General features: G+C 43.8%; 2 protein-coding genes across 2 annotated transcripts in view; one reads left to right on the forward strand and one right to left on the reverse strand.

The window, feature by feature from the left end:
- The first annotated feature begins 12,447 nt into the window (after window positions 1-12,447).
- LOC134203017 (TIP41-like protein) lies at window positions 12,448-14,065 on the forward strand. The gene is made up of 4 exons (XM_062678008.1): window positions 12,448-12,650; window positions 12,803-12,972; window positions 13,130-13,529; window positions 13,599-14,065. Exons 1-4 carry the CDS (start codon window positions 12,633-12,635, stop codon window positions 13,893-13,895), a joined length of 885 nt encoding a protein of 294 aa, XP_062533992.1. The 5' UTR covers window positions 12,448-12,632; the 3' UTR covers window positions 13,896-14,065.
- Window positions 13,915-23,934, reverse strand: part of LOC134202994 (general transcription factor 3C polypeptide 1) — a 34,939-nt gene continuing 24,919 nt past the window's right edge. Inside the window, exons 5-7 of the mRNA XM_062677997.1 lie at window positions 14,480-14,672; window positions 14,324-14,414; window positions 13,915-14,263 (exon numbers count right to left, since the gene is read on the reverse strand). Of these exons, the coding sequence (XP_062533981.1) occupies window positions 14,097-14,263; window positions 14,324-14,414; window positions 14,480-14,672 (451 nt within the window). The 3' untranslated portion in view covers window positions 13,915-14,096. The remainder of the gene's footprint in view (window positions 14,264-14,323; window positions 14,415-14,479; window positions 14,673-23,934) is intronic.

A 23,934-nucleotide genomic window follows, 5' to 3' on the forward strand; every position in this document is an offset into this window, starting at 1 on the left:
AATAACCTGATTGGTTGGTTGTATTGGCAACCAACCAACAATCAATTGGTTGATTAGTTGTTTTTGTTTTTGGTTTCTTGATTGGTTGATTAGTTGATTGATTGATTGATTGGTTGGATACACACCAAAATCATAAAAAGTTTTTCAGCAAAATGCTTTACTGAAAAATTATCAGCAATTTTGAAACTTACTGAAAATCAGTATACCGATTTGTCTTAACTGAAAATCAGCATACTTTTCTAGATTACTGATCGTTCAGCGTTTTTTTCGACGGGCACTGCTGTCAAACTTTAGGAAAAATTAGCCATTTTAGCTTAGTGATTTCTTTTTACAATTATTGTTTTTTGTAATATTTGTCATTTTAATCCATGATGAAACCGGTAAGTAGGGGAAATGACGGGGTTTTTATGACTGACTAGGCTCAAATTTGGCCTAAACATTCTTTGCATATCAAAGAATATTGTGGCCAAATTTCATAAAATTTGGTCCACAAAAACCCCCCTGCCAATAATAGAACAAAACCTGCCAAAGCCGTCAATGCTGAAACTAAAGTCGATTGTTTAGCATGAGTAAGCAAACCATCTACGGATGTTTCATCCCCGTGGTCGTTGTGGTTCTCTCAATCCGTGTTCTTGAAAAATCACTAGAAAAAGCACGTGGTTTCCAAGATGGCCGATTTGTGGCTTTGTTGTATAACCACCTTAAATTCTTGTTTTCTTTTTCATCTGTCAAAAAAATTCTTCCACACTTTCGTCGTAATTCCAAAATAAGAAAATTTTGAAAATCTCTTCGAGAATTTCTTTTCTTACAAGAGCTTTTATGACCGGAATTCGGCTGCCAGTACAATCAATACACGCAAAAATGTACACATAAACGAATTATCTCATATATGCTACGTTTTAACAGGGCAAGTGAATTAAACAACTCAGTTGAATTCAACTGACTTGCCAAAAGTTGAACATAATATGAATATTATTCAACTTTCTTTTCGATCAAGTGAATTGAATTAGGGCTGTGATTAAGGTACACGCACAGAGAAACAGACGTCTCACTCAACTCATGTTCCATCGTTCATGTTTTTAACGGTGGATTTAAATGTTTGTAGGTGGTCTAACAGCCACAGATGACACTTGCATCGATTCTGCTTGTTTCTAACGTTTGCACACTACCGCCACCTGGTTGCCGCTTGACCGCTCACAGTGCATTTAGCATTGGGCGTAAATGTTTTCGTGACGATGATTTTTATTAAATATTGTTCTAAGTGGAACGTCTGTTTCTCTGTGATGGCACTCTACCCAACATCGTTTTTGGTACTTCGGTTTTTGATACCCGATTTCTGGGTGGTATACCCTAATTCAGTTGCTCATGTTGGGTGACAGGCTCGTACGTAGTTAGTGCTAATTATCGGCAATTAACTTTTCCTGGCGAAAATTTGTTATAATTTGAGATTTATCTAGCCTTTTGTGTTTGTATACCTATTTTGTGTCGAGAAATAGCGCGTCAACCCGTCTGAAGTTTTGTTATCATGAATTAAACGAAATAATAACAAAAACATTGTACGCCATATATTGCTTGAATAATGGGTAGACGAATAAGCCACCTCTTCAGTCCCCTCACGTAAAAAAATAACCTTATATGTTATGGCAAAAACCATTCCAAAATACTTATACTCTTCATTATGCCACCTAACGAGTGATCCCATATCAAAAAGCTAATAACATTCATAAGTTAATGAAAAGTATAAGTTTCCGAATGTATGTGACTAATGCGATGTATAAGTTTTTTCTTATAATAAATGTCATTATGCGCTTGCTTTGGCAAAAAAAAGTATTAGAAATATTAATAATAAACAACATTACATTTTTCTACGTGATGGTATTAACCTGGGAGCTGCGGACTCGATCGATTCTAATTTTCAAGATATTTTGCTTGAAACCCGCAAATTTCCTCTCAGTGTTCAATGTACACGCTACGATTTTTTCACATTGAATTATCATTATGTTTATCTTTTAAAAATTAATTTCAAAGATTTCGTCGATTTACTGCATTGCATAAATTATTGTGCCGATCGTAAAATTAAATCATGCTGTTCACTTTAAAAAAATCCTCAACAGGTTTGAAATTACACCAAATAATTGAGTTTTGTTAAAAATAAACTACAATTAGTATGAGTTGATTTACACGTGTACTCTCTCGTCTGCGCTCAGAAGGCTCACAAGCTCTCTCGATGCGATGGATACTTTTTGACAGCTTGCTTTGGAGATTTTTTGATAATCGTTTTGACTCTATCCGCAGCTCCCAGGTATTAACCACGGGACTGACACTTGTATACCTCCACCACAGTTCATTTCGTAGCCAACATAGAAAATTCCGCACTGACAGCCATAAGAAGAATCATGGGAAAGAAAGAGATAGGTGCGTTCCACACTGACAGTTCCATAAACAACAAGCAGAAGAAACGAGACTGCATCTACACTACGAAAACACAACCAAAACATCAGACCCCCGGTATTAACATAATAAATAATCATAAAACATGTTGTTTTTCATTATGCGGACGATTCGATGAATGGTAAATTCCGATTCGGGTTATACAGGGTGTTTGTTTCCTGAGTGTGCATATTTTGGGGGCAGCTTGGGGACCCCAAAACATGGAAAAGTGCCCATGGAACATAGGGTCGGAAATCACTGCTAAGTGAGTTATTCAAAATTCTATGTTTTAATTTTTGGTCAACTTTACCAACCTCTATACATTAACCATTGATCGCATAATCTCAGTCAGCACACAGAACGAAAGCTTAAAGTCTAAGCTTTTTTAGCTTCGTTGACCTTATGTTGATAAAAGTGGTTTTAAGTACAGTAATTATGCAAACTTTCGAAAAAGTGTCAAAAATAACGTGCTTTTTTCTTATAATTTAGTGATTTTTTCATCAATACATTCGATATTATGAAAAAATTTCTTCTACAAAACATTCTTATGCTTCTTTGCTTCCAAAATGTCCTTTGGTGGAACATTGTATGGTTTGTAGTTTACCCGTAATTTTCAATTTAAAATAATTAAAAAATCATCGAACAGCAATTTTCATCGCGATGTTTGCTTCAAAATGTTGGTTGGCAACCCTACCTGTTCGGGCGTTCGTTGCTTGCACGTGGTGCGATCGTTTGTAAACACCATGCATGCCACTAATGCCGTGCAGAAGTGAGGTTCAAAAAACAATGGATCAGCTGATAGAAAAATTGGTTAGTTTTTAACCAGGGCGTAAATTGTTTAAATAAATCGCACGTTTGTGTGATTAACTTTGAAGAGCATAAGTTTTAAATTTGCAAACTATCCACGCTGTCTGATGTAAGGCTTATCTGTTAGAAGCGGCCATAATTTATTTACAGATAATGCTTTTTCATCAGTAATTAACTATCATTTTTATTTTGTTTTCGCCCAAATCGGATGATACCTTGATAATAAAATCCGACGCATGTAGGCAAACGATTGACGAATGACTTCGTATTTGACTTGGTTGCTTCTGGTAGGGGGGGTGGAAAATTTTCATTCAGTTGTAGTCGTCCTGCGGTGACGATATGGCATGATTTGTTTATGTGGGTGCTTTACTTTTTGGAATTATTTTAATTTCAGTGATTCCGGGTCATGGACATTTTAGTGTATTCTTAAACTAAACAAAATGGTATTTATGGGAATCCGATTAAGAGTCGTCCGTGGGTACTTTCAGGAGGAGTGATGCATGAGAATTCGATTAATCAATTTATTTTTAAAATTTCTATGAATTTGTGGGTTTTTGGGCTCTGGTAAATTTCTGTGAATTCAGGTTGTTCTAATGAAACTACAATCCGCTTTTTAGAAATACGATTGAATCTCCTGAGAGTCTTTGTGGGTTTTGGGAATCCGGGTGCATGTGGATAGATTTATAAGGCTCTGGATGGATTCTGGAGAAACCTGCGTGGATTCGTAAAAATCCGGAAACAATGAGTTTTTGGTGACATTTTCATTTTAAAATTTCCGCGTTCAAAAATCCCGGAGGATTCTAAGGAATCCCGGAGGATTCTAAGGAATCCCGGAGGATTCTAAGGAATCCCGGAGGATTCTAAGGAATCCCGGAGGATTCTAAGGAATCCCGGAGGATTCTAAGGAATCCCGGAGGATTCTAAGGAATCCCGGAGGATTCTAAGGAATCCCGGAGGATTCTAAGGAATCCCGGAGGATTCTAAGGAATCCCGGAGGATTCTAAGGAATCCCGGAGGATTCTAAGGAATCCCGGAGGATTCTAAGGAATCCCGGAGGATTCTAAGGAATCCCGGAGGATTCTAAGGAATCCCGGAGGATTCTAAGGAATCCCGGAGGATTCTAAGGAATCCCGGAGGATTCTAAGGAATCCCGGAGGATTCTAAGGAATCCCGGAGGATTCTAAGGAATCCCGGAGGATTCTAAGGAATCCCGGAGGATTCTAAGGAATCCCGGAGGATTCTAAGGAATCCCGGAGGATTCTAAGGAATCCCGGAGGATTCTAAGGAATCCCGGAGGATTCTAAGGAATCCCGGAGGATTCTAAGGAATCGGAGGATTCTAAGGAATCCCGGAGGATTCTAAGGAATCCCGGAGGATTCTAAGGAATCCCGGAGGATTCTAAGGAATCCCGGAGAGTTCTAAGGAATCCCGGAGGATTCTAAGGAATCCCGGAGGATTCTAAGGAATCCCGGAGGATTCTAAGGAATCCCGGAGGATTCTAAGGAATCCCGGAGGATTCTAAGGAATCCCGGAGGATTCTAAGGAATCCCGGAGGATTCTAAGGAATCCCGGAGGATTCTAAGGAATCCCGGAGGATTCTAAGGAATCCCGGAGGATTCTAAGGAATCCCGGAGTTCTAAGGAATCCCGGAGGATTCTAAGGAATCGGAGGATTCTAAGGAATCCCGGAGGATTCTAAGGAATCCCGGAGGATTCTAAGGAATCGGAGGATTCTAAGGAATCCCGGAGGATTCTAAGGAATCCCGGAGGATTCTAAGGAATCCCGGAGGATTCTAAGGAATCCCGGAGGATTCTAAGGAATCCCGGAGAATTCTAAGGAATCCCGGAGGATTCTAAGGAATCCCGGAGGATTCTAAGGAATCCCGGAGGATTCTAAGGAATCCCGGAGGATTCTAAGGAATCCCGGAGGATTCTAAGGAATCCCGGAGGATTCTAAGGAATCCCGGAGGATTCTAAGGAATCCCGGAGGATTCTAAGGAATCCCGGAGGATTCTAAGGAATCCCGGAGGATTCTAAGGAATCCCGGAGGATTCTAAGGAATCCCGGAGGATTCTAAGGAATCCCGGAGGCTTCTAAGGAATCCCGGAGGATTCTAAGGAATCCCGGAGGATTCTAAGGAATCCCGGAGGATTCTAAGGAATCCCGGAGGATTCTAAGGAATCCCGGAGGAGTCTAAGGAATCCCGGAGGATTCTAAGGAATCCCGGAGGATTCTAAGGAATCCCGGAGGATTCTAAGGAATCCCGGAGGATTCTAAGGAATCCCGGAGGATTCTAAGGAATCCCGGAGGATTCTAAGGAATCGGAGGATTCTAAGGAATCCCGGAGGATTCTAAGGAATCCCGGAGGAGTTCTAAGGAATCCCGGAGGATTCTAAGGAATCCCGGAGGATTCTAAGGAATCCCGGAGGATTCTAAGGAATCGGAGGATTCTAAGGAATCCCGGAGGATTCTAAGGAATCCCGGAGGATTCTAAGGAATCCCGGAGGATTCTAAGGAATCCCGGAGGATTCTAAGTATTTTCGGGCGGTTGTCAGGATTCCCGGAGGATTCTAAGGAATCCCGGAGGATTCTAAGGAATCCCGGAGGATTCTAAGGAATCCCGGAGGATTCTAAGGAATCCCGGAGGATTCTAAGGAATCCCGGAGGATTCTAAGGAATCCCGGAGGATTCTAAGGAATCCCGGAGGATTCTAAGGAATCCCGGAGGATTCTAAGGAATCCCGGAGGATTCTAAGGAATCCCGGAGGATTCTAAGGAATCCCGGAGGATTCTAAGGAATCCCGGAGTTCTAAGGAATCCCGGAGGATTCTAAGGAATCCCGGAGGATTCTAAGGAATCCCGGAGGAATCCCGGAGGATTCTAAGGAATCCCGGAGGATTCTAAGGAATCCCGGAGGATTCTAAGGAATCCCGGAGGATTCTAAGGAATCCCGGAGGATTCTAAGGAATCCCGGAGGATTCTAAGGAATCCCGGAGGATTCTAAGGAATCCCGGAGGATTCTAAGGAATCCCGGAGGATTCTAAGGAATCCCGGAGGATTCTAAGGAATCCCGGAGGATTCTAAGGAATCCCGGAGGATTCTAAGGAATCCCGGAGGATTCTAAGGAATCCCGGAGGATTCTAAGGAATCCCGGAGGATTCTAAGGAATCCCGGAGGATTCTAAGGAATCCCGGAGGATTCTAAGGAATCCCGGAGGATTCTAAGGAATCCCGGAGGATTCTAAGGAATCCCGGAGGATTCTAAGGAATCCCGGAGGATTCTAAGGAATCCCGGAGGATTCTAAGGAATCCCGGAGGATTCTAAGGAATCCCGGAGGATTCTAAAGGAATCCCGGAGGATTCTAAGGAATCCCGGAGGATTCTAAGGAATCCCGGAGGATTCTAAGGAATCCCGGAGATTCTAAGGAATCCCGGAGGATTCTAAGGAATCCCGGAGGATTCTAAGGAATCCCGGAGGATTCTAAGGAATCCCGGAGGATTCTAAGGAATCCCGGAGGATTCTAAGGAATCCCGGAGGATTCTAAGGAATCCCGGAGGATTCTAAGATCCAGATTCAAGGAATCCAAGAGGATTCTAAGGAATCCCGGAGGATTCTAAGGAATCCCGGAGGATTCTAAGGAATCCCGGAGGATTCTAAGGAATCCCGGAGGATTCTAAGGAATCCCGGAGGATTCTAAGGAATCCCGGAGGATTCTAAGAATCCTCCGGGATTCCTAAGAATCCTCCGGGATTCCTAAGAATCCTCCGGGATTCCTAAGAATCCTCCGGGATTCCTAAGAATCCTCCGGGATTCCTAAGAGTCCTCCGGGATTCTAAGAACCTCCGGATTCCCAAGAATCCTCCGGGATTCCTAAGAATCCTCCGGGATTCTAAGAATCCTCCGGGATTCCTAAGAATCCTCGGATTCCTAAGAATCCTCCGATTCTAAGAATCCTCCGGATTCTAAGAACTCCGGGATTCCAGAATCCTCCGATTCCTAAGAATCCTCCGGGATTCCTAAGAATCCTCCGGGATTCCTAAGAATCCTCCGGGATTCCTAAGAATCCTCCGGATTCCTAAGAATCCTCCGGGATTCCTAAGAATCCTCCGGGATTCTAAGAATCCTCCGGGTTCAGGAATCCTCCGGGATTCTAGAATCCTCCGGGATTCCTAGAATCCTCCGGGTTCTAAGAATCCTCCGGGTTCTAAGAATCCGGGTTCCAGGAATCCTCCGGGTTCCTAAGAATCCTCCGGGATTCCTAAGAATCCTCCGGGTTCTAAGAATCCTCCGGGATTCTAAGAATCCTCCGGGTTCTAAGAATCTCCGGGGTTCCTAAGAATCCTCCGGGATTCAGGTTCAGAATCCTCCGGGTTCCTAGAATCCTCCGGGTTCCTGGGAACTTCCGAGGTTCCTCCTCCGGGATTCTCGAATCCTCCGGGATTCTAAGAATCCTCCGGGATTCAGAATCCTCCGGGTTCTGGAATCCTCCGGGATTCGCCAGAATCCTCCGGGATTCGGGTTCCTTAGAATCCTCGGGATTCCTTAGAATCCTCCGGGTTCTGGGATCCTCCGGGTTCAGAATCCTCCGGGTTCCTTAGAATCCTCCGGGATTCCTTAGAATCCTCCGGATTCGTTAGAATCCTCGGGATTCTTAATCCTCCGGGATTCCTTAGAATCCTCCGGGATTCAGGAATCCTCCGGGAGTTAGAATCCTCCGGGATTCGTTAGAATCCTCCGGGTTCTAGAATCCTCCGGGATCTGAATCCTCCGGGATTCAGAATCCTCCGGGATTGTTAGAATCCTCCGGGATTCGTTAGAATCCTCCGGGATCGTTAGAATCCTCCGATTCGTTAGAATCCTCCGGGATCTGTTAGAATCTCCGGGATTCAGAATCCTCCGGGATTCGTTAGAATCCTCCGGGATTCGTTAGAATCCTCCGGGATTCGTTAGAATCCTCCGGGATTCGTTAGAATCCTCCGGGATCGTTAGAATCCTCCGGGATTCGTTAGAATCTCCGGGATCGTTAGAATCCTCCGGGATTCGTTAGAATCCACCGGGATTCGTTAGAATCCTCCGGCAGTCGTTAGAATCCTCCGGGTTCGATTAGAATCCTCCGGGATTCGTTAGAATCCTCCGGGATTCGTTAGAATCCTCCGGATTCGTTAGAAGCGTCCGGGATTCGTTAGAATCCTCCGGGATTCGTTAGAATCCTCCGGGATTCGTTAGAATCCTCCGGGATTCGTTAGAATCCTCCGGGATTCGTTAGAATCCTCCGGGATTCGTTAGAATCCTCCGGGATTCGTTAGAATCCTCCGGGATTCGCTCGAATCCTCCGGGATTCGTTGGGAATCCTCCGGGATCTGATTAGAATCCTCCGGGATTCGGTAGATCCCTCGGGGATTCGTTAGAATCCTCCGGGATTCGTTAGACTCCTCCGGGATTCGTTAGAATCCTCCGGGATTCGTTAGAATCCTCCGGGATTCGTTAGATCCTCCGGGATTCGTTAGAATCCTCCGGGATTCGTTAGAATCCTCCGGATTCAAGAATCCTCCGGGATTCGTTAGAATCCTCCGGGATCTGTTAGAATCCTCCGGGATCTGTTAGATCCTCCGGGATTCGTTAGAATCCTCCGGGATTCGTTAGAATCCTCCGGGATCGTTAGAATCCTCCGGGATTCGTTAGAATCCTCCGGGATCGTTAGAATCCTCCGGGATTCGTTAGAATCCTCCGGGATTCAGTTAATCCTCCGGGATTCGTTAGAATCCTCCGGGATTCGTTAGAATCCTCCGGGATTCGTTAGAATCCTCCGGGATTCGTTAGAATCCTCCGGGATTCGTTAGAATCCTCCGGGATTCGTTAGAATCCTCCGGGATTCGTTAGAATCCTCCGGGATTCGTTAGAATCCTCCGGGATTCGTTAGAATCCTCCGGGATTCGTTAGAATCCTCCGGGATTCGTTAGAATCCTCGCGGATCCGTTAGAATCCTCCCGGATTCGGTAGAATCCGCCGGGATTCGTTAGCATCCTCCGGGATTCGTATGAATCGGCCGGCACCCGTAACAACCCTCCGGCCTTCGTCGGAACCCTCCGGGACTCGTTAGAATCCTCCGGGATTCGTTAGAATCCTCCGGGATTCGTTAGAATCCTCCGGGATTCGTTAGAATCCTCCGGGATCGTTAGAATCCTCCGGGATTCGTTAGAATCCTCCGGATTCGTTAGAATCCTCCGGGATTCGTTAGAATCGTCCGGGATCGTTAGAATCCTCCGGGATTCGTTAGAATCCTCCGGGATTCGTTAGAATCCTCCGGGATTCGTTAGAATCCTCCGGGATTCGTTAGAATCCTCCGGGATTCGTTAGAATCCTCCGGGATTCGTTAGAATCCTCCGGGATTCGTTAGAATCCTCCGGGATTCGTTAGAATCCTCCGGGATTCGTTAGAATCCTCCGGGATTCGTTAGAATCCTCCGGGATTCGTTAGAATCCTCCGGGATTCGTTAGAATCCTCCGGGATTCGTTAGAATCCTCCGGGATTCGTTAGAATCCTCCGGGATTCGATTAGAATCCTCCGGGATTCGTTAGAATCCTCCGGGATTCGTTAGAATCCTCCGGGATTCGTTAGAATCCTCCGGGATTCGTTAGAATCCTCCGGGATTCGTTAGAATCCTCCGGGATTCGTTAGAATCCTCCGGGATTCGTTAGAAGCCGCCGTGATTGGTTAGAACCCGCCGCTGTTCGTTAGAAGCCTGCGGGTTCCGTTAGAATCCTCCGGGATTCGTTAGAATCCTCCGGGATTCGTTAGAATCCTCCGGGATTCGTTAGAATCCTCCGCGATTCGTTAGAATCCTCCGGGATTCGTTAGAATCCTCCGGGATTCGTTAGAATCCTCCGGGATTCGTTAGAATCCTCCGGGATTCCTTAGAATCCTCCGGGTTCATTAGAATCCTCCGGGATTCGTTAGAATCCTCCGGGATTCGTTAGAATCCTCCGGGATTCTTAGAATCCTCCGGGATTCCTTAGAATCCTCCGGGATTCCTTAGAATCCTCCGATTCCTTAGAATCCTCCGGGATTCATAGAATCCTCCGGGATTCCTTAGAATCCTCCGGGATTCCTTAGAATCCTCCGGGATTCCTTAGAATCCTCCAGGATTCATAGAATCCTCCGGGATTCCTTAGAATCCTCCGGGATTCCTTAGAATCCTCCGGGATTCCTTAGAATCCTCCGGGATTCCTTAGAATCCTCCAGGATTCCTTAGAATCCTCCGGGATTCCTTAGAATCCTCCGGGTTCCTTAGAATCCTCCGGGATTCCTTAGAATCCTCCGGGATTCCTTAGAATCCTCCGGGATTCATAGAATCCTCCGGGATTCCTTAGAATCCTCCAGGATTCCTTAGAATCCTCCGGGATTCCTTAGAATCCTCCGGGATTCCTTAGAATCCTCCGGGATTCCTTAGAATCCTCCGGGTTCCTTAGAATCCTCCGGGATTCATAGAATCCTCCGGGATTCCTTAGAATCCTCCGGGATTCCTTAGAATCCTCCGGGATTCCTTAGAATCCTCCGGGTTCATAGAATCCTCCGGGATTCCTTAGAATCCTCCGGGATTCCTTAGAATCCTCCGGGATTCCTTAGAATCCTCCGGGATTCCTTAGAATCCTCCGGGATTCCTTAGAATCCTCCGGGATTCCTTAGAATCCTCCGGGATTTTTGAACGCGGAAATTTTAAAATGAAAATGTCACCAAAAACTCATTGTTTCCGGATTTTTACGAATCCACGCAGGTTTCTCCAGAATCCATCCAGAGCCTTATAAATCTATCCACATGCACCCGGATTCCCAAAACCCACAAAGACTCTCAGGAGATTCAATCGTATTTCTAAAAAGCGGATTGTAGTTTCATTAGAACAACCGAATTCACAGAAATTTACCAGAGCCCAAAAAACCCCACAAATTCATAGAAATTTTAAAAATAAATTGATTAATCGAATTCTCATGCATCACTCCTCCCGAAAGTACCCACGGACGACTCTTAATCGGATTCCCATAAATACCATTTTGTTTAGTTTAAGAATACACTAAAATGTCCATGACCCGGAATCACTGAAATTAAAATAATTCCAAAAAAGTAAAGCACCCACATAAACAAATCATGCCATATCGTCACCGCAGGACGACTACAACTGAATGAAAATTTTCCACCCCCCTACCAGAAGCAACCAAGTCAAATACGAAGTCATTCGTCAATCGTTTGCCTACATGCGTCGGATTTTATTATCAAGGTATCATCCGATTTGGGCGAAAACAAAATAAAAATGATAGTTAATTACTGATGAAAAAGCATTATCTGTAAATAAATTATGGCCGCTTCTAACAGATAAGCCTTACATCAGACAGCGTGGATAGTTTGCAAATTTAAAACTTATGCTCTTCAAAGTTAATCACACAAACGTGCGATTTATTTAAACAATTTACGCCCTGGTTAAAAACTAACCAATTTTTCTATCAGCTGATCCATTGTTTTTTTGAACCTCACTTCTGCACGGCATTAGTGGCATGCATGGTGTTTACAAACGATCGCACCACGTGCAAGCAACGAACGCCCGAACAGGTAGGGTTGCCAACCAACATTTTGAAGCAAACATCGCGATGAAAATTGATGTTCGATGATTTTTTTTAATTATTTTAAATTGAAAATTACGGGTAAACTACAAACCATACAATGTTCCACCAAAGGACATTTTGGAAGCAAAGAAGCATAAGAATGTTTCGTAGAAGAAATTTTTCATAATATCGAATGTATTGATGAAAAATCACTAAATTATAAGAAAAAAGCACGTTATTTTTGACACTTTTTCGAAAGTTTGCATAATTACTGTACTTAAAACCACTTTTATCAACATAAGGTCAACGAAGCTAAAAAAGCTTAGACTTTAAGCTTTCGTTCCGTGTGCTGACTGAGATTATACGATCAATGGTTAATGAGATAGAGGTTGGTAAAGTTGACCAAAAATTAAAACATAGAATTTTGAATAACTCACTTAGCAGTGATTTCCGACCCTATGTTCCATGGGCACTTTTTCATGTTTTGGGGTCCCCAAGCTGCCCCCAAAATATGCACACTCAGGAAACAAACACCCTGTATACCTAAACAACCCAATCATATGCAAGGTGTTTTAGATCAGTGTTTTAGCTAAGCAACCCCCCAAATTCGCCTCTGTGTGACAATTACTGTCATGTGAAAAACAGCGCAAAGCAAAACCGCGGTTCCGAAGCAAAACAAAAACATTTAAAAATTCCAAAAAATTGAAATAATCCATAATTTGGCTTTAACAGTTTAAGAAAGGCTCAAAAATCTAAACTTTGATACGTAGACTGTTTAGCATAAAATAGTTTCCACCGATAGTATGGAGATGAAACAAATTGTAAGTTCACAAACTCAAATTGTTGATTCAGTGTTATCTGTATAGATGTAGACTAAATAAATGAAATGGAAATAAATGAATGAAGTTCACAAACTTATTAATATATAATAGCACTCGTTTCTATGTGTACATAATGAATCTAATGATTACAGATTCAAACGGAGGTAACGGATAATGGACCAGTCCGGTTACCGGTCGACAGCGAAAGCCACACTTTTGACGATTGGACAATTTCGTATACCAAATCGCACATTTTGAAAAGCGTCTGTATCAATGATAACAAATGCGTCCAGGGGGATGCCGGCTGCTGTGAATTATGTGTGTAAGTTGAGTAGCATTTTAGTTCCTAAGTCCAGTATTTGATACGAGGTCTGAAAGAACTCTCAAACTTGTGTTGATTAAACCGTTCTGAAAGAGAAAATGTTCGCAAGCATAAGCGATGATCAAAGCATTAATAATAACATAAACTATTCCGACAGATACAATTTTGCCTTGGAGTTGCCGCATCTACCGGATATGGTCTTCCACAGGAATATCCTAACGATTAGTCATAAAAACGGCGCTCGTCTCGAGTTCAATCCAATAGATGCGCTCAAGCTGGTTCGAAATGAGAAGCTGGATTTGAAGGTAGCCTGTTCGGACGAGTGGAAGGAAAGTCGTTCGTCCGCGGACACCCAAGAAAAAGTTAAACCGTTCGACTGGTCCTTCACGACGGAATACAAAGGTACCGTCAATGAGGGCATTTTGGTGCAGGCAACCGATCAGAAGATCGACATGTTCAAGCTAATGAAACGGGAACCGATCCTGTTCTATCACGATCTCACTCTGTTCGAAGATGAGCTGCACGATCACGGGATATCCGTGTTGTCTGTGAAAGTGGTGAGTAATTTCTTATTTTGCGGATTCAGAACTTCAGATTAAAAACTTTTAACTTTTACATTATTTCAGCGAGTTATGCCATCCGGTTTCTTCATTCTTCAGCGTTTTTTCCTACGTGTTGACCACGTTTTGATACGGATCAACGATACTCGATTCCACTATGAGAAAGGCAACGACTATCTACTAAGGGAGTACACCCACCGTGAGGCGAAAATCGAACAACTGAAGCGAGTTCCACCGGCGCTGTTCACTAGTCCAAACGAAATCGCCGAGCATTTGCCGGTGGTTTCGAAACTGACTGAGAAGTTAATTCTCACGCCAACAGCAATCGACGCTGCTGAGGCAACTGTGGAGATGTCATCATAAAATCGATAGAGACGCTCCATTTTATCGCATGAATAATTTTATTTTTTAGCAGTATCACATCAACGAACCTCGCCCCGCTATCAAAATTGTAGGTTTTTGTGTAGCAAAGTTGGCTCGTAAATAATCCGAATTATGGTTGCGATTTAAATAATGAACATGACTTTCACTTACCATTTTAGTTTGGAATGCGATGACACGTCCCTATTCATCGGATAGCTCCGCATCCTGATACTCGTTTGATTTCAAAGGAGATAAGAATTCCTCCTGGAATTTGGGGTAGTCTCCGATGAGGGCGGTTAAGGTGCTGAGAGCGTTTGCACTGGTTTCTACGTATGTGCATTCATCGCCGTCAAATTCAGTGGCCACACCTGTGGAATATATTTACCATGAACCTTAGATCCGCATTCTTGTTTGAAGAAAGTACATACCAACTTTCACCGGTCGATAAGTGGAGAACAGTGTTTTCTTTTTTCTTACTTCCATCGAGTACATCTTCAGACAGCCGAACTCCTGTAGTATCTGTTGGGTCAAGCAAATTTTCAAAATAGCAGTTGATTACTCTTTAGATGAGTTTATGTGGTTACCTCCAGTAGATAATACATGTGCACCGGGGCCATCATGTTGAACCGAGCATAGATGACGTTCAGCTGCACCCCCGGGTGGGACATACAATAGAGTAGCAACGTGGTCATCCATCGGTACAGCAGTTTGCGGTTGATCGTTCCACCAATTTTTATCCATGGTGTCATCGATAGAGATAGGTTTTTCTTTGGTTTGCTGTTTGAAAAAGAATATAAATAAAGCATGTATTTACAATAATCATCCACGATTTTTGCGAACTATGTACAACAAAGTTGTGGCAAAAAGCACAGTGAATCCCAAAAACAATTTCTTGATAGGATGAGGCTCTGTATCATTAGTTCTTACAAACTACTGTGGCAACTAACTTTTCTGTCGCAACCATCGCTGATGGCCATCACCACTACCCAGGGCCGGATTTAGCCGGAAAGGGGCCCCGGGGCCGACGGTATGTGGGGGCCCCAAAATTGACAAAAAAGGTTGGTTTTGGTACATAAGATTTGTGGGGGCCCGGGGCCACGCCCCCCCAGCCCCCCAGAAATCCGGTCCTGCCACTACTTATGCTATCATTGTTATTGAATTTTCTGTCGATTTGAAGAAAATTAATCTTGAATTAACTCTCTTCTGTTAAATATGGTGGTCCTGACAAGAAACGATTAAGGCTCAAATTACCGTCATCTAGTCATTGACGAGAAAGACAGCCACGTGCTCGTACCATCCCCAGTAATAAAACCACCCACCGAGGAGAAAAGGCAGTTTCCATCTGGATGGGGAAAGTATTTTTGTTTCAAAACTTCATCATCCTAAAGCGAAGACGTAATTATATCCGGTGGATGCTTCATTTGGTTGTACAGTCCCTTTCCGATTTTGGCAACACGACCGGATTTTAATGTTGCCAAAATGGGGATTGTTGCGACGGATTTGTCCTGGCTTGATAGAAACGGTTTTGACAGCAGTGTCCATTTCACACAGCTTCAAAGCTGTAATTTATTATCTAATTATTATTAAATTCATTATATGTATAAAGTAACTTACAAACTAGTTTCACCAAATTTACAAGCAACAGCCACTCTAAACCATTCTAATCGAACCCTTTTGCCTCTGTATTGAAATATAATATGCATTTAATTGCCAGTGTTACCAGTTTCACAACATTTTTGGAACTAAACTTAACACTCCCACCCGTGAAACTAGTAACAAACTGGTACATTACGCATTTCTAAACTGCACCTTCTCAAAAAATGTTCCTCAACTAGTCCCACCTGGATCGAATATGGTTTTCACAGAACGATCCACAATTTCTCTAACATTTTTCTTCTTTACATCAATCAAATCGCTTAGCTTCTGATTGCACACCAAATCGGTCTTAGCCCCTGTGTGAATGGATTTCTTTCTGCCCTTATTCTGTGCGTCGGTGCACAAACTGATGAATTCATCCGAGCGTGTGCGATGATCAGGACGGTGCACGATTGTCGTCGCTGCATTAGTACTGCTTTGCAGCACTTGACCTACCGGTTCAAATTCAATTTTTTCACCCGACACGCACATAAACAAAACGGATTGTGTTTGGTGGGTAGCAGTTTCCAATACATCCGTAACGGTATATGCGGCGCACAAAGATTCGAGCAGTATTTTGATTGATGCGTTATTACGATGAGAAACTGCGGCACCATCGAATTCATCGTGTGATTTTGTTCTGCCACTGTTTGAGTCTTGTTCTTCCTTCACCAATTTTTCAGAGATTTTTCGCCTGCTGTATTTAAGTATTATTTCTTCTCTTTTTGCACTAAATTCTGAATCAATTTTCGCTGCAGCCGCCTCGAAATCTTCATTCACTTTCTTCAACTTACGTTCGTAATCCAGGGGCTCATTCACAAATTACATAACGCAAAAAACACAGATTTGAACCCCCACCCACCCCTCCGTGACTTGTTTGTAACATTTCCTTCATACCCACCCACCCCCATCTGTGACGCATAACGTCTTAGTAAAATTTCACAAGAATGATAAATTGGTATTTTTAGTGAACTCTTCCTTAACTTCCTTCATAGTACATAATAATACTGTAAAATTTGAATATAATTAGAAATTTCGTTTTTTATATTATTTTATTATTCATGTTACCCGTAACAAAACTAAACAAACCCACCCACCCCCTAGACAAACCGTAACGTTTTGTAACGCAATATTGTGTACCCACCCACCCCTTGATGCGTTATGTAATTTGTGAATGAGCCCCAGCTGGATTCTCTTTTCATGCTCGTGCTGTTGAGCCCGCCATACTTTGTTTCGCTCCTCTAGCAGCTCAAGCTTTCTTCTCAATTCGTCCATGGCGACTCCTTCCGACTTCAGAGATAGTTTCTTTGAAGAATGTTGCGATGATTTTTGTCTGGTGCGAATGAAACTCTTTTGACAGCAGTGTGCTTCATTTTACACAGCTTCAAAGAATCTAGTTTCAATTCTATATTCACACAACAGACTTCTCACAACTCTAAACTCATTCCAATCTAAATTGATCTCCTCTTAATGGAAGCATATATCATTGCCAGTGTTACCAGTTTCGCAAAACTTATCAGCCCTTCTCAACAGGGATGTTGCCAAAAACGGGAAAAAAATTTCATACAAAATTTCAATTTTTTTTGTTTGCCTGATTGAAGCTTCTTCTTCTTCTTTTTCTTGGCATTACATCCCCAAACTGGGACAGAGCCGCCTCGCAGCTTAGTGTTCATTAAGCACTTCCACAGTTATTAACTGCGAGGTTTCTAAGCCAGGTTACCATTTTTGCATTCGTATATCATGAGGCTAACACGATGATACTTTTATGCCCAGGGAAGTCGAGACAATTTCCAATCCGAAAATTGTCTAGACCGGCACCAGGAATCGAACCCAGCCACCCTCAGCATGGTCTTGCTTTGTAGCCGCGCGTCTTACCGCACGGCTAAAGAGGGCCCCGCCTGATTGAAGCTAAATACTTAGAATATGTACTACAAAGTATGTGGAGTGTGTTAAGTGATGCATGGCATCATAATTGTCATTTTTGCGATATTATTCAGAACTTGGAGATTGTAGCTCAAACAAAATTAAAAAAAAACTCAAGAATGGTTATCAAAACATAATGTAACTAATTAGCCAATTTCATAATACAAATTAAATAATAAATAAGATTTGAAATTAACAATAGCGTTGGCCATGTCCTTAAAAAAATTGTAGTAATAAAAAAATGTTTCTATGCTGACTTCAATCTGACATCTCATATAAATTTTAGTCCACCGAAAGTGCTTGTTTTTATCATAATTCTCTATATAAATCAAATAGCGATCCGACGGATACAAGATGACTAAATGTGCTACAAATTTCGGATTCTTATATAATTGATTTTTATGGAGGCAAACTTTCTTGTGATCGGAGTGAGTAAAGTTCTGTGTACAATTTTCGCTGACATTATGGAAAAAACGAACGCAAGGCATAATACCTTCCATTGTTTTAGAAAATGGTAACGGAAATCTTCATTCTGCACATTGGTCAAGCGTATCCAATGTAGTGTGAGTATGGGTTAACTACACTCGACTCACTAAAACCAAATCCCTTTGCACTAGTCGGTCTCCTAGCACTCAACCCAGGTATATTTCAGGCGGCAATGACTGATCCATGCGCACTATGTGCACCTCGCACTACGAGTGATGGTGTGGCCAAGTGGAAGCTGGAAGACCATTTGCGACATGCCACCTCTGACACTTGGGCTCACTTGACCTCCGATAACGATATCAGCAGACAAATTCGGAGACGCAACGTGGCAGGAAAGCGTACGTACGAGATCTGGAAAATGCTTGTGGAGGATCAACGAGCACTTGGAGTAAAATTGGTTCTCTACAATGATCCGACAGGCACAATAAGGCGAGGCGCTCAAGGTAGATTGTTCAGGTGGAAGACGATGTACGGTCCCTCCGTAGACTGCGTGACTGGTAACGTACAGCAGTAGACGAAGACGACTGTTATGTACCGCAGAGGCCTCTCCGGCCTTAGGCTGAATAAATAATAATAAAACCACATGTGACGCATCACTCGCCTATCGAAGCAGCTAGAATTACACCAGCGATCTCATGGGAACTTCACAGGAGGTACTCCACTTCTGATACTTCGCCATCATAAACAGAACACACGAGAGCAGGCATTGGAAGTGTGAGTGAGCATTGTGAGCATTGATCGTTTGCAATCTATGCTACATCCATAGCCAATAAGTGAACTGCCTCACTCAGATGGATGTCAAACAATGAGTAGGAGCGATCGTTGCTGTGATAAACAATGAGCAACACCGTCTAACAAGCCAAGCCGTAGTAAGGTAAGCATGTAAGCAATGATTTTTGCATTCGTACCCCGCTTGCTCTAGTACAATGAAACCAAACAATCAAAACACATCATGTGTTCTCCTTTATTCGCCCTTCTTTCAAGGTGCTAAGATAGTCGAGAGAAGTATCAACGCCTCTCATTCAGTTTACTAGAGTTTCAGACTCATGGAGGTCTTCATTTTTAGAATGCTTGAATGACTTCTTCTATCAGCGCACCGGAACGACGCTCATTGTTGTGTTACTAAGTGATTCGCTTCACTCAATCAGCTTCCATTGGTGAGCGTTGAAGATCAATAAACGATGAATCATCGAACATTCAATTTCAAAGATCTTAGGAAGCTCATAACTTGTCCCACGGCAGAGCATCAAGTAGGCTTAGATTATCCCGATTTTTTCTCATGACCTGATTTAAGTCAATGCCTGCTCGAGAGCCTTACGGTTACATGTTACCAAACTCTTACCATTACTATTGAACTGTTGGCAAACATTATTATTTATTCAGACTAAGGCCGAAGTGGCCTGTGCGGTATATAAGAGTCTTCTCCATTCGGCTCGGTCCATGGCTACACGTCGCCAACCACGCAGTCTACGGAGGGTCCGCAAGTCATCTTCCACCTGATCGATCCACCTTGCCCGCTGCGCACCTCGCCTTCTTGTGCCCGTCGGATCGTTGTCGAGAACCATTTTCACCGGGTTACTGTCCGACATTCTGGCTACGTGCCCGGCCCATCGCAGTCGTCCGATTTTCGCGGTGTGAACGATGGATGGTTCTCCCAACAGTTGATGCAATTCGTGGTTCATTCGCCTCCTCCACGTACCGTCCGCCATCTGCACCCCACCATAGATGGTACGCAGCACTTTCCTTTCGAAAACTCCAAGTGCGCGTTGGTCCTCCACGAGCATCGTCCAGGTCTCGTGTCCGTAGAGGACTACCGGTCTAATTAGCGTTTTGTAGATTGTCAGTTTGGTACGGCGGCGAACTCTATTCGATCGGAGCGTCTTGCGGAGTCCAAAGTACGTACGATTTCCAGCCACTATGCGTCTCCGAATTTCTCTGCTGGTGTCATTTTCGGCAGTCACCAGTGAGCCCAAGTACACAAATTCTTCTACCACCTCGATTTCGTCACCACCGATGCAAACTCGCGGTGGGTGGCTCACATTGTCTTCTCTTGAACCTCTTCCTATCATGTACTTCGTCTTCGACGTGTTGATGACTAGTCCGATCCGCTTAGCTTCCCTCTTCAGTCTGATGTAGGCTTCCTCCATCTTCTCAAAGTTACGTGCCATAATATCTATGTCGTCGGCGAAACCAAATAGCTGGACGGACTTATGAAAATTGTACCACTCGTGTTAATCCCTGCTCTTCGTATTACCCCTTCCAAAGCGATGTTGAATAGCAAACACGAAAGACCATCACCTTGCCGTAACCCTCTGCGGGTTTCGAAGGGACTCGAGAATGCCCCTGAAACTCGAACTACGCACATCACCCGATCCATCGTCGCTTTGATCAACCGTGTCAGTTTATCCGGAAAACCGTGTTCGTGCATTAGCTGCCATAGCTGGTCCCGATCGATTGTATCATATGCGGCTTTGAAGTCGATGAATAGATGATGTGTGGGCACGTTGTATTCGCGGCATTTCTGCAGTACCTGACGTATGGCGAACACCTGATCTGTGGTAGAGCGTTCACCAATAAATCCCGCCTGGTACTGCCCCACGAACTCTCTTGCAATTGGTGTTAGTCGGCGGCATAAAATTTGGGAGAGTACCTTGTAGGCGGCGTTCAGCAATGTGATTGCGCGGTAGTTGCTACAATCCAGCTTATCGCCCTTTTTGTAGATGGGACATACGACACCTTCCATCAACTCCTGCGGCAGAACCTCATCCTCCCAAACCTTGGTAATCACCCAATGCAGCGCTCTATCCAGTGCTTCACCACCGTGTTTAAACAGCTCTCCTGGTAGTTGGTCAACTCCAGGGGCTTTTTTGTTTTTCTGCCGGCCGATCTCCTCCTGGATTTCCTGGAGATTCGGAGCCGGAAGTAGCATGTCCTGCGCGCGTGCTCCTAGGTTCATTACCATACCGCCACCGTTGTCTGCCATATCGCCATTCAGGTGCTCTTCGTAGTGCTGCCGCCACCTTTGGATCACCTCACGCTCGTTCGTAAGAAGGTTCCCGTTTATGTCCTTACACATATCGAGCTGTGGCACGTGGCCCTTACGTGAACGGTTCAACTTCTCATGGAGCTTTCGTGCGTTATTAGCGCGGTACAGTTCCTCCGTCTCTTCACGGTCTCGATCTTCCTGCTGGCGCTTTTTCCTCCGGAAAATCGAGTTTTGTCTGTTCCGCGCCCGTTTGTATCGTGCCTCGTTCGCCCTCGTGCGGTGTTGCAGCAATCTCGCCCATGCTGCATTCTTCTCCTCAACTAAATGCTCACATTCGCCGTCATACCAGTCGTTTCTTTGGTCCGGAGCCACCGTGCCTAGTGCAGCGGTTGCGGTGCTTCCAATGGCGGATCGAATATCTCTCCAGCCATCTTCAAGAGATGCTGCGCCTAGCTGCTCTTCCGTTGGGAGTGCCACTTCCAGCTGCTGCGCGTAGTCTTGGGCTAGTCTACCGTCTTGTAGCCGCCCAATGTTAAGCCGCGGCGGGCGACTCCGACGCGTGTTGTACACCGTCGAGAGTTTTGAGCGCAGACATACTGCGACGAGATAGTGGTCGGATTCAATATTCGCACTGCGGTAAGTGCGTACGTTCGTGATGTCGGAGAAGAAATTACCGTCGATTAGAACGTGGTCGATTTGGTTTTCCGTTACTTGATTAGATGATTTCCATGTGGCCTTGTGGATATTCTTACGGGGGAAGAAAGTGCTTCGGACTACCATTCCGCGGGAGGCTGCAAAGTTTATGCATCGTTGGCCGTTGTCGTTCGATACGGTATGCAGACTATCCGGTCCGATGACCGGTCTATACATTTCCTCCCTTCCTATCTGAGCGTTCATGTCACCGATGACGATTTTGACGTCCCGCAGTGGGCATCCATCGTATGTCTGCTCCAGCTGCGCATAGAACGCTTCTTTCTCGTCGTCGGATCTCCCTTCGTGTGGGCAGTGCACGTTGATGATGCTATAGTTGAAAAAACGGCCTTTTATCCTCAGCTTGCACATCCTTGCGTTGATTGGCTGCCACCCAATCACGCGTTGGCGCATCTTTCCCAGCACTATGAAGCCGGTTCCCAGCTCGTTGGTGGTGCCACAGCTTTGGTAGAAGGTAGCCGCTCGATGCCCGCTTTTCCACACTTTCTGTCCTGTCCAGCAGATTTCCTGCAGCGCTACGACATCGAAGTTGCGGGGATGTAATTCATCGTAGATCATCCTGTCGCAACCTGCGAAGCCTAGCGACTTGCAGTTCCATGTTCCAAGCTTCCAATCGTGATCCTTTATTCGTCGCCTAGGTCGTTGCCGATTGTATCGAGTCGTATTATCTTCTATGTCGTTCGTAATAGTTGTTTTTAAAGGCGGCTTATTGGGCCTGCGCAAACCTCCTGTCTCGTCGGACCAGGACTTGGGCTCCTAACACCAGGACTTGGGCTTGTGCGCTTTGAGCGGCACACGGTCGCTTTGGCGGAGCCTACTTGCGGATACATGCAGCTTTTTATAGAGGTTTAACAGGGCCCACTGTCAAACCCCACCACATCCTAGGCAGGCGCCACAACTCGCAGATGGCCTGGGGAGGGATCGTCAAGCCCTTGGACATAGTCCCTGCTGCCCCCGAAAAAAGGAAAGAAGCTGATACGAATTTGGTGGATCTGTTAAACCCTCTGACTGATTAGAGCTCTGTGTAAAGGTGATATTCCAAAATTCCAAATCCAATGAAAACATGTGATGAACTGTACAAAAACGAATTCGGAACTCATAACAAGAAGTAAAAATATGTTTCACATAAGGCTGAAAAAGTAATCTCACATAAGACTGAAATAACAAAAGTCTGAAACTCGAAAGGCTGAAAAATTGTGAGAAACCGATCTTAGTGAAAGAATTCACATTTGACAAACTAAAACAAAAAAAAATGGCTAAAAAAAATTTGGATGTAACATAGAAAGGATGGTAAAGAAAGGTAAGATGCGCGGCTACAAAGCAAGACCATGCTGAGGGTGGCTGGGTTCGATTCCCGGTGCCGGTCTAGGCAGTTTTCGGATTGGAAATTGTCTCGACTTCCCTGGGCATAAAAGTATCATCGTGTTAGCCTCATGATATACAAATGCAAAAATGGTAACTTGGCTTAGAAACCTCGCAGTTAATAACTGTGGAAGTGCTTAATGAACACTAAGCTGCAAGGGGGCTCTGTCCCAGTGTGGGGATGTAATGCCAATACGAAGAAGAAGAAGAAGATAGAAAGGAACAAGACTGTATTCTTCTTGGTTCTTGTATATGGTTTTTGATGCTTGCCAAGATTACTTTCATAATTTTTATTTTTTATTCTTCTCTCTTCTTTTTCCTTCTTTCTTCTTCTTTTTACTTCTTTATTCTTCTTTTCTCCTACTTTCTTCTCCTCTTTCCTTCTGTTTTCTTCCCTTTTTCTTTCTTTTCTCCTTTCTTCCTTCTTTCTTCTTCAATACTTACTAGTTCTTTCTTCCTGTTTCTTTCTTCATTGTTCGTTATACCTTCTTTCTTCTTAGTTCTTCCTTCTTAATTCCTCCTTCCTTGTTCATATTTCTTCTGCCTTCTTTGTTCCTTCTTTCTTCTTCCTACTTTTTTCTGTTTTCTTCATTTTTTGTTCTTCTCCCTTCTTCATTATTCCCTTTTGCTTTCTTATTTCTTACTTCTTCCTTTTCCTTATTTTTTTCTTTCTTTTTTTCCTTGTTTCTTTCTTTCTTCTACCTTCTTTCTTTCTGTCTTCTTTCCTCTACCTTCTTCCTTTTCCTAGTTACTTTTTTCCTTATTCATTTTTCTCTATTCTTTATTCATTCTACCTTCTTCCTTTTTTCTTCTTTTTTCTTTCGTCCTTTCTTCTTCCTTCTTATCTTCCTTCTTCCTTGTCCCTTGTTTCTTCATCTTTCTTTTTTTTCGTACTGCTTTCTTCTTTCTTGTTTCGTCCTGTTTTCTTCTTCCTTC

The sequence above is a fragment of the Armigeres subalbatus genome, chromosome 1 (assembly GCF_024139115.2).
Source record: "Armigeres subalbatus isolate Guangzhou_Male chromosome 1, GZ_Asu_2, whole genome shotgun sequence".
Lineage (NCBI taxonomy): Eukaryota > Metazoa > Arthropoda > Insecta > Diptera > Culicidae > Armigeres > Armigeres subalbatus.

Bases quoted from the DNA above. Each gene is read 5' to 3' on its own strand.
- LOC134203017 (XM_062678008.1), top strand. The intron at 12,973-13,129 runs GTAAGTTGAGTA...CTATTCCGACAG, and splicing joins GGCTGCTGTGAATTATGTGT to ATACAATTTTGCCTTGGAGT. The intron at 13,530-13,598 runs GTGAGTAATTTC...ACATTATTTCAG, and splicing joins CCGTGTTGTCTGTGAAAGTG to CGAGTTATGCCATCCGGTTT.